At 36.4% G+C, this 14692-nt stretch overlaps 1 protein-coding gene across 6 annotated transcripts in view; it reads right to left on the reverse strand.

Annotated features, from left to right (window-relative positions):
- The window catches only part of BIRC6 (baculoviral IAP repeat containing 6), a 183557-nt gene that overhangs the window by 47915 nt on the left and 120950 nt on the right, over positions 1-14692 (reverse strand). For 5 of the 6 annotated variants that reach the window (XM_063305550.1, XM_063305531.1, XM_063305558.1 and 2 more), the window contains exons 61-65: positions 13702-13898; positions 10784-11084; positions 6972-7189; positions 5086-5250; positions 4681-4849 (exon numbers count right to left, since the gene is read on the reverse strand). In XM_063305550.1, coding sequence (XP_063161620.1) covers positions 4681-4849; positions 5086-5250; positions 6972-7189; positions 10784-11084; positions 13702-13898 — 1050 coding nt within the window. The remainder of the gene's footprint in view (positions 1-4680; positions 4850-5085; positions 5251-6971; positions 7190-10783; positions 11085-13701; positions 13899-14692) is intronic. The other variant, XM_063305522.1, reaches the window with a different exon arrangement.

Here is a 14692-nt window from a genome sequence, read left to right on the forward strand (position 1 = left end):
ACCCCTCCTGCCTGACCTGGTGGGATGGATAGATGTTCTCTGCACCAGCTGAAGCTTCCAGATGCTCTTTAAGGGCAGCCCATGTAGAGTGCATTACAGTAATCCATTCTGGAAGTGACCAGGGCATGAGTGACTGTGAGTAGAGCCTCAGGGTCCAGGAAGGGGTGCAACTGGCACATAACACAAAGCTGTGCAAAGGCCCTCCTAGCCATGACTGCCAACTGCTCTTTGAGCAGGAGTTGTGAGTCTAGAAGGACCCCCAAACTGAGCACTGGGTCTGGCTGGGGCAGTGCCACCCCATCCAGTACTAAAGATGGTAAAGTCCCAGAACCAGAAGGCCCAAAAACCCAGAGCCACTCAGTCTTGCCAGGGTTCAGCTGAAGCCTGTTTTCCCCATCCAAATCCCTACTGTTATGGACACTGCTGATGAAGGAGAGGGGGGCCCTCTCCAGGGGGAGAAGTGCACACACAGTACTGATTTTCTTTGCCTCCCAATCAAGAGATCTAGAAAGGAACCACCTTAGCTTTCTGAGCTTTCTAGTAGGATTTGCAAGTGCCTTCTCAGTTTCGCAGGATTTTGCACTGTAGAGTAGAACAATAAACACTAGAGCTAAATCTTCTGATCTCAGCGTGGTTCTTCACTCTATATCCTGACACCTCCAGCATCCAGGCACCAGGACAAGACGTCAACCGCATCACTTAGTTCGCCGGGGCGGAGATATATAACTGAGTATCATCAATATACTGATGATACCTCACCCCATGGTAACAGTTGATCTCATCCAGTGGCTTCATGTAGATGTTACATAGGAGTGGAGAGAGTACCAAGCCCTGCGGAACTCCACATAATAAGAGTTAAAGGCAGGACCTCTCACTCCCAATTAATACCAACTGGTCCCAGCCCCACAGAAAGGAAGTGAACCAGCATAATATTATGCCACACACTCCCAGCCCACAGAGCTGATCCAGAAGGATACCATAATCAGCGATTTTGAAGGCTGCCAAGAGGTCAAGAAGAACAAGGACAGATGCACTACCCCAGTCCCTTATCTTCATCAGACTTGTTGGAATATCCACAGAGCTTTGAAAACCTTTGATTCAATATGGTACTATTTCTGCACTTGAATATTTCTTGAAATTATTAATATTAAATGACTGTTGGCTGGGCACAATTTATGACCATTTACAAAAGGAAGGGGGATGTTGGGAGCTGAATCTGAAAATTATTAAATTTTTCAAAATCATGATGTTATAACTTTGGGAATCTGCTTTTATTCCTTGTGAATGTTTGCCTAAACCTCATTGTGTTAGTATAGCAAATGCTGTTTTACATTTTTACCCCATTTTCCTTCCTTCTCTGCATTCTTTTAAGGGGAATATAAGTGTGGTAAGTATTCATAATTGTGAAAACGCTTTTAGACATTACTAACAAGAAGGGTGGGACAATAAATGGATCCTGGGAGACCTATTGTTGTGGGAGGGAAAGAGGATCCTCCGAAGCAATCCACAGATTTATTATTTTAATTCTACAAAATTAAACGACACTTTATGTCTCAGCAACAAAGGAATTCCAGTTTCTCCCCTCCTTTGACAAACTCTTCATGTCCTCTCTAGCTACTGCCCTAGAGTCCACCTCCATATAGAAATTTAAGTACCATTAGAGAAGGTCTTACTTATGAAATACACTGCAGTTATACTGTAATATATTACTCCTTTTTCACTCTCTAAACAAAGGTCTCCTCTTAACCTCTCCCTTCTGCACTTTAGCTTGAAAATTTAACATCAGGCCCAAGCACTTATAGATTCTTTAACTTGGCAAATAAAAACACCTCATCTCTTTTATATTGTGAAACCAAGCTTATGTTCCTTGTTCCCAGGATGGATAGGAACTTGCAGCTTTGGATGATCATATCCCAATGTTCAATTATCTGGGGTCTTATTTCAGATCAAGTTCTAAATCTGGGTAGCTTTGCCCACAGGACCTAAAGAGCAATTTCTAGAAGCATTCCTATTCCTATTTTAGAAACCAAGAAATTTCCATAAATTTCCAGGGTGGGCATTGCAGAAACTGCAAGAGCTTGACCTAGTATATCAGCAAAGTTGCAACTTGTACCTAATACATCCTTAGATTCTATCAAACCTCTGCAGGATGAAATAACTTCCTTACCAAAAGTAGTCTTGCAGGATTGTAAAACTTTTAGATTACAAGCAACCATGGGGGAACTTTTCCCAAAATTAAGTGTTTTAAAACCTGTTTTAAAATCAACCAAAATTCTGTTCCCTTTAACTCCAATAATTCTGGGGGTCATCTGTGGAAAGTACCTAATGAGGTATTTTTTTGTCTTAAATGTAACACTCCCCCCAAAAAAGAGTCTCTAAAAGAGAGTTTTGGGTTCTATATAATGCAATGAGGCAACAATAGACATAGTTATTTAAAATAGCTATGAAGCTTAAAATAAAATAATAAGATTATTTTAAGTTCCAGAGGCGGGAGTTTGTGGGAGAAAAATTGAGGGTTCCAACTCAGAACTCTAACACAATTTTTTGAATAAACAATTTTGAAATCGCAGATAAAAAGTAATAAGATACCTGGAATTCTAAGCCACAACAAATGCAACAAGGCGCTAACGAGCCAGTTTGGTCTAGTGGTTAAGGCAACGGGCTAGAAACCAGGAGACTGAGAGTTCTAGTCCCGCCTTAGGCATGAAAGCCGGCTGGGTGACCTTGGGCCAGTCACTCTCTCTCAGCCCAACTCACCTCACAGGGTTGCTGTTGTGGGGAAAACAGGAGGAGGAAGGAGTATTTCGTATGTTTGCCGCCTTGAGTTATTTATAAAAATAATAAAGGCAGGACATAAAATAAATAAACAAACAAACAAGAAAAGTGAATGTTAACTGCAGGAATGCAAGCCTGCCCATGAAGAATTAACAAGTAGGACTGGGAATTCAACAGTTTCAGAGGAGTTTTAAAATAACAACTTCAGACCCCAATTCTTAGACCTCTTTGTTTAATCCAAATAATCCATTGCACAAGGGAGGTAGTACTTCATCCTTTCCACCTCCATGCATATGAATTAACCTAATCAGAAAGGTTAATCTTACCAATCCCATTGCCTGCTATTGTATGACTAATGATCATCTTTAAGTTTTACTATAATTTATCAAATAAAAGAAAAAATTATGTAAGTCTATAAAGAGGGTTTGTAACCTCACCCCTGTTTAGGCTTTTTTTTTTTTTTGCCTTCTGACTCTAGTACTGATCCTGTCAATAAACCATTATACGCTTCAGTGTAATTGTGTTCTGGTCTCTGGTTCAAATGTGCCTGTAAAAATTCTCCTTCAACACATCCTTTCTGCAGCTAGGGATAAATAGCTTCAACATCTTATGGCAAAATACACTACTACCAAAATTTTTGAAACTTTATAGTGGTAGCATGTATTTACTGGGAAATAAGGACAAGAGGAACCAATATTAAAAAGGCAATCTAAGAAATAATTTAGATGTTGATAAAAAGCAAAATCCTTACAAGAACATGCTTACTTATAGTAGATCTCAAAACACAATAGTCTACATCACTAGGAAATGCATGCTATGCATTCTGAACATTGATACCAGGCAAATATGAGGCCTTCCACCCTAATGCACAGGTAATTTATATTTTATAATAAGCTAACTGAACAAAACAAAGTTTCTGTGAGAGGATATAATTCAGTTCCAATGTGGGAGGAATCAGGCTTTTAGGCACTTGAGGGAATCTTCTGACAAAGCCAAATTTTCTCAGGACAGTCAGTTATACAAAGCTAAGTTGCCTAAAACAGACTAAAAAAAACAGTATGAATCAGGTTACATCACCTATTAGTACCATTAGTTTAGATTTCTTTATCATTTCATCCAGTCACAAAACCTTATTCTATCTGGTTCCTGCAATTGGATTGATTGGACTTTTCTTGTTAGTTGCTTCTTTTGACCACCTATATTCTTTATGAAGTCTTGGTTATAGCTTATAACTTCAGCTCATTCTCAACACTTAGATTTTTGTGAACACACTTGCAACTGAATAATTGTTCCCATCCCCATGAATCATAATAATGAAAAATAAAGCTCAGAATGACTTTGTAGGATTTATAAATCTGAGCACAAAAAGAATCCTTAAAGCTGAGTAAATAAATTTCAGCCTTTTGTAAAGAAAGTGTCATAATTGCAGTTTTGACAAACTCCTTATACTGAATTGGATGCAACTTAGTGCACTACCAGCTAATATTGAAGTGACATGATGAAAAAAATGGTTATACTGAAATACCTCTAAGCCAGACTGTTGAAGATAGCATCATACTTCATAGAAACTTTAAATATTTTTCATGCACATTCATAAATTTGTATTAGCTACAATGTATAGAAAAACTAAAAAGCACACACAGACTTTCTGTTATATAAGGACATGTGATGAAGAAATGGGTATGTATACACTATCAATACCCAAAGCACAGAAGATAAATTATACGTCTCATTGTTTGAAGGGTAATGATGTTCATCTTCAAGCTGTTCATTTCTCACACATTATACAGAAACTTCAATGCATCTGAATTTCATGATATGCTTTGATGCAACTTTTATAAAAACGTAGCATTTCTACACTGGATTGGAACAGGCTGTTTTGAAAAACAAAGAGCAATACGCTACCTGAATCATTGCGGAGATAAGATGACATTGCTGGAATAAGACACGATTGACTAAGTAGCTCTAGCAAAACTGACGGAAGGGCACTGCTGTTTTGTCCTCTACTTTCATGGCTGGATTGGACATCTCCATTTGATGTGCTGCCTGCAGGATTTATGTAGCTAGCTAGAACCTGAAAATTTTAAAAAAACATCAAGAGTTTGAATGAGATAACCAAATACAGGATGTGAGCTACAAGATAACAGTAGTTCGTATTATACGGAATATGTAGGAGATCTATTTAAAAAAACCTTTTTCATTATTACAGAGAAATAATATACTTAAAATAAAATTATTAAGCAATCTTAATCAATTTCAAAAGCCCATATTGGTAAATTGCATGTATATGATATCATATTGTTCTATTACCTGTAAGAGACATGTGACATGTTCTTCTTCCAGCCTTTGTTTAGTTAAAGCTTGTTCTACATCCCATCCAGAAGCAGTAGAACCAGTTCCAAATCCAGTGCCTTTAGCCCAGTAAAGCTGCTGTTCTTCTGTTGATGCACTATTGTGTGTGCTTGACACCTGTGGCTAGTAAAAGAAAAAAAATTACACTGCTGTTTGGAATTGCACAGATTCATATTCTAGAGCAAAGGATTCAACAATATCCTATTGAATAAGTCCTCTTTACTTTGATATCTGGCTTATGGGCAAGACAGGATGTATTAAAGGCTTACTCAGCCAAAGACTCTAACTCGTCTTTACAATCAATCTTTATCCACGGTACCTGAACTGTAGGATAACACTTGCCTACTTTGCTGAATGTAGGATTCTAGCGCTTAACATAGTCGCAAACACATGCTGTAAACATGAATCAGATTAAAAAAAAAAAAAGATCTGCTTCCCTGTAAGAGCCAAGTTCTGCTTAACAAAAATAAGGGTGCAGGGTTCTGTAGAAATGTCAACCAGGTTAATAGCTTGTGTTCTGAGAATCTACAATTTTCATCTTTATGGCTCAGAATGCTAACTTACTTGTAGTCTGTCTGTCTGTCTGTGCTTAAATTCATATATCCCATGGTGTTAGGTTAAATAATTATTTAAATCAATTTGTGGTATTAATTGGAAATATACAAATTCCCTGGAAGGTTGATCTCAATGACTATTTATTAAGTCCATGAATATTCTTTGTCAACAGCTTACAGTTTTGAGAATAATTTGATAATTACAACGTATCATGTAAGTGACAAACATTCTGTTCTACATTACAAAATACTTTGTGCATGCATGCACTGGGGGGAGGCAGCAGTCATATTACCATTTTCTTTGAAATGATTATATTTATTTAAAAGCAAGGCTGGAAAATGTTTTCAATAGTTTCCATAATGTTTGTACACTGAGGTCAATATCTATACATTACAAATTGGGTCTCCACCGCACAACTGGGGGAAAAGTCACATTATAAAAGCCTATGTGAAGCAAGGAAATATTAGCAGTCAGTTCTTAGGAAAAAAAAACCCTTATCTGAACTGACAGTATTTTCTGGAGCTTAGCCAAAGTTGACATCTCTCCACCAAGTTCCAGGCCACTGAACTTCCAAAAGGCACACAATGCTTATGCAAGCTTTGACTACAAAAACTGGTCATATTAATGTCCCTCTGTCTTTATAATGAACAAAGAACTGCTATTAGAAAGACTGAAGGAATTTGTGATAGACACTTCAAGACACGGCAGATAAAAACACTGCATGTAGTAGCAATGAATTAATTAAGAGTTGTGATAAGCTTCAATGAACCTGCTGAGAAAGCTTCTTGTTGACAGCTTCATTTTGTAAAATAATCTTGAAAAACAATCCTCTAGTAAGCACACTATTGTGGAAATTGATTACTGTACCATCCTTTCAATGCTGTGCTACCCTCTGGACCATTAAGCAAAACAAATATTATTTTAAATAACTTGCAACGCTCTGAAATCCATAGTGGTAAGCTTACATGTTTAAATATATTAGAAAACTGAAATCCTTGTGTTCCAAAAAGACCTGTATGATTAAAATCCAAAAAAGTGTATTTTAGCTATACAAAATTAAGGCAGAAATATGAACATCCTAATTCCCCCTTATATGAAAGTTTAGGTTGATCATTATGTGGAAGCAAATATTTGAACAGTCAACCATACACAGAATACCAGTTCTAAAATCTCATAGATATTGGTAGTAAAAGACATAAAGTTGGATTATTAAAAAACTCCAATATCTTTATTTTTCTAAGATGATATTATCTCAAATATCAAGATAATTCTTCTGGAGCTAAACTCACCTCTGTCTGGTTGGGACCAGAATTGGGAACTCTTGGAGCATGGTGGCTAAGAGCAGACAAACAAGCAAGAATAAGGTGAATTGCACCAATTTCCAGTGCCATTCTCCTAAGAAGTACTCCATCATCAGTAGTCAAAGGTGTAGTGCTGAACAAGCTGCACAGCACGTGAAATGGAAGAGTTGGAAGAACATTAGCTGAAGGAGACTGGAGAATGTGACCTAGATAAAGTAAAAAAAATGAACATTGCTATCACAATGGCTTAGCATAACGCAATGATCTTCAAATACACACCAAATGTTTTATTAGGTGTTTAAAACATTACTTTTATTATAGATTTAAACATCACTGACTGCAGGACTTGTGGAAAGTGATGGAAGGGAGATGCATCACATTTCCATTACGAAATGCATCTAGAACATAGTGTTACTATGCTTGAAAGTGACACAGCAGGAAAGAAAAGTGTATTCATTAGCCACAATGAATTAAGTTATTTGCTATATGATAAGTAACAAAACTTGGCTCTTCCTGAGTTAGTAAACTTATTCAGCGTCCTTCACACATCACAGCATAATGAAGATTACTCTCTTTGCATATGATTATTGTCTAGAATATGTGCCAAACTTTTAGAATGTTTTTATATGAGAACATTTCTTACAAAATAGATCTGCCCCAAACCTGTTCATTCCATTAAAAATTAAATAGTATTGCCTTGCTCCTTTGGGAACACATATTTTACACATATAATTAATTTATGAGATTTCCTTTAATATTATGTAGTATTATGAAATCAATGCATAACTGTTGAAAGATTTATACCATTATGAATATTTTGGTTGCATCAGACCACCAAACCTCTGTTTAACAAGCTGAAAAATGCAAAAGCTTCAAGCATCTGTACATGGCCATGTTACTTTCCCTTTGCAGAAATGAGGAAACAACTGAAGATATTATAGTTAACTAGAGCTTTCCATTATATCAGAACTAGCAAATATGGCTAATAGTTCCCATACAAGCCAGAATTAGAGTGCCAACTTTAAAAAAATGACTCCATATCCTGTATGGGAAACTACTGTTTGAAAAGGCCTTTCCCATCAAAGGGAGGTGTTTAATTCCATTGTGGGCTTCCTGGGATAGATCTGCTGAATAAAGCCGAGCATATCTGTGCAAAGCTACAATGCTGGACAGTGAAGTAGCAGTACAACCACTTCGTACTTAGCTACATTTATTTTCAGGAAGTTCAGGAAAAGAAAGCTGTCTTCTCCCAAGGAAAGCACCTACCAGTGGTTGAGGATAGAGAAGAATATGGTAACTGTTGTATAAGTGCCCATGACACCTAACTTCTGTCCCTAGTGATTCAACCAATGATTATAAATATTCTAATACAGTATTACTAATACAAGACTCTCACATAGGTTTTCATGGCTAATCTACAAATTATGCCACGGTATCTAGTGATAAGGCAGTCTTTGAGGTCAGCACTTTTGGTGATGACATTATAGTCCGGCCTGCAGCCAAAAGTTTCTGCATTTGAGTTTGTGGCAGCTAGTTCCAATCTCCTACGGAAGTGCAATTTACATCATTTATCAACTTTTGTTTTGGTATCAGATAATAACAGATCTGGAAACATGACAAATTCTGGCCTACTCTGTCTAGTTTGGGAGGTATCTATTCCACATCTACAATACTAAGTAAGTGAAATTTATTTGTTTGTTTGTCAAATTTATCACCACCCATCTCCCCCTCAAGGAGGGACTCTGGGTTGTTTACAGTAAATGTGATGATTATCCCCTAGTTTGGCAATGGGTTTTGCTATAGCAGGAGAGTTCTGAGATGGGTGAGGGTGGGCCACTAGATGACCACTGTCTGTAATAGATACCCATAATACTGAGGTTATAGTAATAAGAGTGTGATCCTTGCCATTAAGGCTGCTTTGAGCCCAGGGAAAGGATACATCCCTACCTACTTCTGATATGGAGCCTTGAATCCATTCCTCTGTGCAGCCAACAGCAGTGAAACTGAGGAGTATCCATCAGAATACCTAGGAAATGGCAGCAGTAATAAGGGAGATGGCTCACTAAGGCATTGGATGAAAATGTAGCTAGTAGTTTTAAGGCTGCAATTGGGGGGAAGCTCTGTTTTGGAGAAAATCTTGATTTCTTTCTTTTGGTGGGAGGGGGGAGTAATCAGTTAAGTGACCTGGGATAGCTCAGCAGATGATTTGTTACTGGATATCAGAGGGATCAGCCGAGTGCAAACCAGTTAAGATATTGTGTTCAAAGAATGTAATGTTTTGCTCTGTTCCAGAGTAGAAGTCTGGATGATCAGTATCTGAGCTTATTTTGTGAATATTGGACAGTGGATAAAGGCACCCATAATCTGACCCTCTCCCACTCGGAGAAGGTAAAGGGAAGGGAGTGTCATTGAGGGGCAATTTTCTGCTGTATTTTGTACAAAGGTCTACATCAGGGTGGAAAAGGCAACATGTCAACTTTGCCTACCTACAAGTAGGTAAGCTTCCCTCCTAGATAAATTGATCAAGGAGAGAAGAAACAACAAAAGAAAGAGAAGCAAAATGACATTGAAAAGGAAAAATTCAGAGCTAAATGGAGGATGTTCCCAATATGTTTGCTGCAGCAGTGGAAAAGCAGCTGAGAAAAAAGTAAGAGCTCTAGGCACGCAAAAGAGCAGGTTTCTGACCAAAAAATCCTCAGATATACAAGATTCTGAGGGGATTTCTGCACAGATGCAAAACCTATCAGATACACAAAAGATTTTAATGAAAAATTATCCGATAAAATTAGGATGATTAATAGACACAACAAACCAAGTTTTTTCTGCTCTTTAAATAAAAAGATGAAGTATTTCTTTATAAAATTCAGCTGTTTCTCCTCTATTTTTTCCACATGAACATCTCAAAACTCAAATGACTAAGTCATAGAAATATTGATCTTTGCAGCAAAGGAAGTACTGTACCATGATTCCAATAAATATAATCATACATCAGGCCATCCAAGGAAGAAGAAAAAACTATTACCTACTGATAACCAAACTGGAGAAATCATACAAATATTGTTTTGAATTGTATTAAGCAATAACTTCTCATAGTGTATGAAAGAAAGAAGTTAACAAGCAGAATGACAGTGGTCAAGAAGTGGGAAATGTTTGTGGCTATAATCAAGTATGTTTCCGCATACCAACAATATTCACACAGTAACTTTCTGACAACCTTGGCTCACATTGTCTCCCACCCTATGCATAACGTAAGAAAGCTGCAACACAAACCTAGGGAGAGGGAGAGGGAAGCAAAAGCAGGTCAGGGTGCCAGTTAACATTAATTTGACTTCTCATTAATTATATGATAGTCTATCTAAACCTGGATGAATTCAGGTGAGCAAAAACAACTCTCAGATAAAAACTAGGCCAATATGTAAATATTTAATTTCTGCAAGGCTACCGATGTCCTATTTAATACAAAAAGACAGGTCACTGAACGGTCACAAAGCCAGTGATATTGAGTCTGTCAGTTACTGCTATTATTCAAAAATCCATGAATTCATGGATTCATTGTTTAAAAAAGGAAATTAATTCTTTTAGCTTGGAATAATTTTTACCCTGTGCAATGAAGGAAGAATGAAGATATATGTCCTTAAGGACAAGTTTTCATTATCACATGCTTTGCTTCCAAGGCCAGAAAAAATCCAAAATTCTACAAAAAAGCCAGTTTTATCTGTTTCAAATACTTGTCTACTTGCACATTCAGAATAACTGTTTAGCAGTAGTCTCCAAATACACTTAGCAGTTACAGTACATACTTCCTTCACCGTCATCTGTAACTCCCAGCACCAATCTAAGCAGACACTGAGCATGTTTCCTCTCTTTAAGTAGCACCTCAGCATAGCCTGGGAGGCGAAGAAATAATCCAAAAGCAGCCAAAGAATGAGCAGGTATGGGAGACATAGTTTGGACTGTTGATTTGATTGGTGGTGGTTCTGCAGCAATTGTTTCTGGGGCTTCATAAACCAGTTCTCCTGATTGTTCAATGGTAACCCATTCAAACTGATCACTGTCCTTCTGCTTCTCCTGGGTGGTGGATGTAACCACTGGAGCACTCACCTTCAAAAGAAAAGAAGATGCTTAATACTATCCTCTAAGGTAGCCATGTAAGGAGTACATTTTAGTTGGAAACTGTACCACTGAATAATTCCTTGATTTATTTACAATATTCTTGACAGTTGAATAATATTAACTGAAAAGAAATTTACAATCAAGATTTACCTATTAGGTAAGTATTTTTTGAAAATTTCTATGAAGAATGAAAATGTCTGCTACGTATTTAAACAACTAAGCCATATATTCAACTAAAACATTTATATTTTCTTCCATATTACAGGAAGTAAACATACCAGTAGGAATTTTCAGTTATTACTTCCAGTGTTAGAATTTTAAGACAACTCAGCATTTTCTAACTTCTCTTTTTTACTACAAGGTATCCACAGAAACCACTCTTGGCACTTACCAGACTCTGTTTTCTGTTTATTGTACCTAATGTATTTATTTTAGATGCTTAAGAAAACTTAGTAGGAAGCTGGCATGCTGCAAAACTTCCCACATCACCTTTATTTCCAAGAGGAATGCCTCTTGGCCCCATAGATATACTAAGAAAATAGAAATGATTAGAATTTGCACCTAACTATTCAGAAATATAGAAAAAATTAGTTGGGGTGGTAGAGAGGATCTTGAAAAAATATAAGGATGATGTAGTGCAATCTCACCAGGTAACATTTGTGTTTTATGACTAGCAACACACACTATGACAATTTTGTGAATATAGAAGTGTTTCTATGGCAACTATTACAGGAGAACACCCATATCATCACCTCAGATTTCCAAATATATCCAATGCCTCCATAAAATTGCCTGGTCTGTTTAATACAAGGGGTGAAGAATTATTTTTGGCCAGAGCTACATTTTTTAATGTAGCTTTTAAACTGATATTTGTGGACAATAGTCAACATAATGATGACATTGCACACTGCTGTATTTTTAACCTTTATTTCTTTTGAGGGGATAGAGAAAATAAAATAAAATAAAAAAAATTGGATTTAAAAAAAAAATCTATCTAAATTTGGTAGCACACCTGATGGGTCCCTGGGGGCTGAAAAATGGAATTGTTGGCTGCATGAAGGCAGAAGATCGCTCATACCTGTTCTTTACAGTATTATCTCAATCATTTCTCACTATTTTGCCTAGTTCTACAGAAAAAAAAACTGTTGTGCTTGAGAAAGTCCTATGATATATCCAATTGCCCCAAATAAATATTTTAACAATTATAGTCATGTAAGTAACATCTTACCAAATACAGTCCTAGCTTTATGGTCTTTACTAAAGATCTGGAACCCTACATAGTGAAAAGTAGAAAGGAGGGATTCACAACCATTTTCCCTGTGAAGAGGGCCATGACTTTAAAAATGTGGGAGAGTTAGCAAGAGCAATATGTGAATCCTGAGACCCCCCATTCAATCAGTTTAATCAAAGGGGTCATATATTTGCAAACTGAAGCTGTACCTGTTAGTTTCACCTACATAACATATAGTAGAGATATATGCTTAAATGACTATACATATGTACGTCTCCAACTCCAGGTCTCCTGTAACAAGACACTGCTGAAAAAGGAAGTACCTTATATTCCTTTTTCAAATGGAAGGCTGATCTTACTTCTGTTCAAACCTGCACTTTCAATAGGACCAACTTCTTGTCCCATTAACGCCAGAGGAAGTCAACTGGTTTTGTAAGCTAACATTTATAAATACCCACTTTGTTCACAATAACAAAAAATACAAGGAATTAAGGTGTTTTACTGGGTGCATGAGGGTGAAATATTCTAGACAATGCTTTTCAATAGAATACAAATTTTGACTCATAATTCTGATGTTACAGAATTAGTTAAGTGTATGACATTTGAATTTTTAAATTCACCCAAGTCCCTTCAAGACTGCTGTGAGATTTTCATCTGTGGAAGTTGCCTGGAACCTTCCCATAAACACTTGTTAGTACAACCAGCTATTTTTGAAAAACAAACCCCAACAATTTATGTATGATTAGTTATGTTTAAGGGTGAAAATTCATTTGTCTCATTTTAAAATATACAACTGTGAAAACAGGAGAGTTAATATCTCATAGTGGTGGAAGAAGTTATCTGGAAACCCAAATAAAGTTTAATAAGAGGATGCAAGGGAATATAATCCATGCCTTCCCCTACATAAATTAGGAAACAAGAGATTTGGAGAGTTTTCAATACTGAATTTCTTATTTTACATTAATCCAAAGTTAAGAGACATTTCCCAATATACCTGGGATGAACAGGGTTGTGAAACCATGGAACTAATATCAATAACAATATTTCTCATTTCTTCAATAAGAACAAATACAACTGAGACAAACTACTCTGGAACATTATCAGATTCTGTGCCAACAAGCTCTCAATAATTCTAGTACTTTAAAATTATTATATAAATCCATGTCTAGACAAGTAAATTCACTAGATTGTTTAAACATGGAACACAGAAGATAACAGCTATATGTAATAATTCTTAACCGGAATACAGATTCCAATGTTTTTTAAACACCAAGATAGAAACAACAAATGCATACATCTGAGTATCATAGCCACCGTTAAGCCCATTTGTTCCATTTTTAATTAAGTCAGTTATACACGTATCTTTTGACTTACTTGTTGAATCACATCTGGGTAAAGCATAGGAAGCCTTTCTGCAATGAGGGCCAATCCACCCATTCCAGCAAAAACTTGCAATGGAGATTGGAGGGGGCATGTATCAAGAAAAGATTCGTCCAGCACTGTGTCCATGCATTCTTCACCTGGTGTGACTGCTTCATCTTCAGTGCAAGGCCCCAATAAATCTGCATGCTCTATTTGTGCATAACAGACACATACAAAAAATAGCCAAACTAGTCAAAGAATAATATTAAATAACATTTACTTGGAGATGATTATATACTTACACAGCCTAGCACACAACCGTTTAGCTTTATGTTAAATAGGAGAAATGTGTTTGGACAAATAGAACACTTGCATATCTCTGCAGAAATAGGCAGAATAAGGAACTAGTTTGTCAAAAACAGTGAAAAAAGCAATGAGAAGATTTTCAAATTCCATACTTCTGAGTCATGAGAGAAATACTGAAAGTAATTTGTGTATTCTAATTCTGTATACAGAACCTTAAATGTTCTGTCCTTTTCTGATTAGTTGGAAAAAAATAACAATATTGAAATCTTTATTTCCTAATTATCAACTGATTGAAACTTAAAACTGCGCAAAAAAATATATTATTATTATTATTACCACCCTATTACTAAAATAGTGAGAGTTGCCATGATGTTCCTGACTAATTTTTTGTTTGGCATGATGCATGAAATAGCAATGTGCACAAAATGGGACAAGGAGGATGTGCAAAATGTTAATAGAATTTGAACTGTTTTGAACTGGAACAGTTTTGAGTTCAATCATTTTAGAAGTGTTTCAAGCCTGAAATAGTATTTTGAATCAGCGTTAAAAAAATTGCCTTTGAAAATTAAGCTGAAAAATCATCACCTTTGATAATTTTTCTATAGCTAGGAAATAGCATGGACTGCCATCTCATTCTTGTGGTCCTGGAATGAAAGTACGGCAGTAAGAAACTTACTCCAATTTTTGTTTTCTGTGG

Source organism: Candoia aspera, chromosome 1 (genome assembly GCF_035149785.1).
Source record: "Candoia aspera isolate rCanAsp1 chromosome 1, rCanAsp1.hap2, whole genome shotgun sequence".
Taxonomy (NCBI): domain Eukaryota; kingdom Metazoa; phylum Chordata; class Lepidosauria; order Squamata; family Boidae; genus Candoia; species Candoia aspera.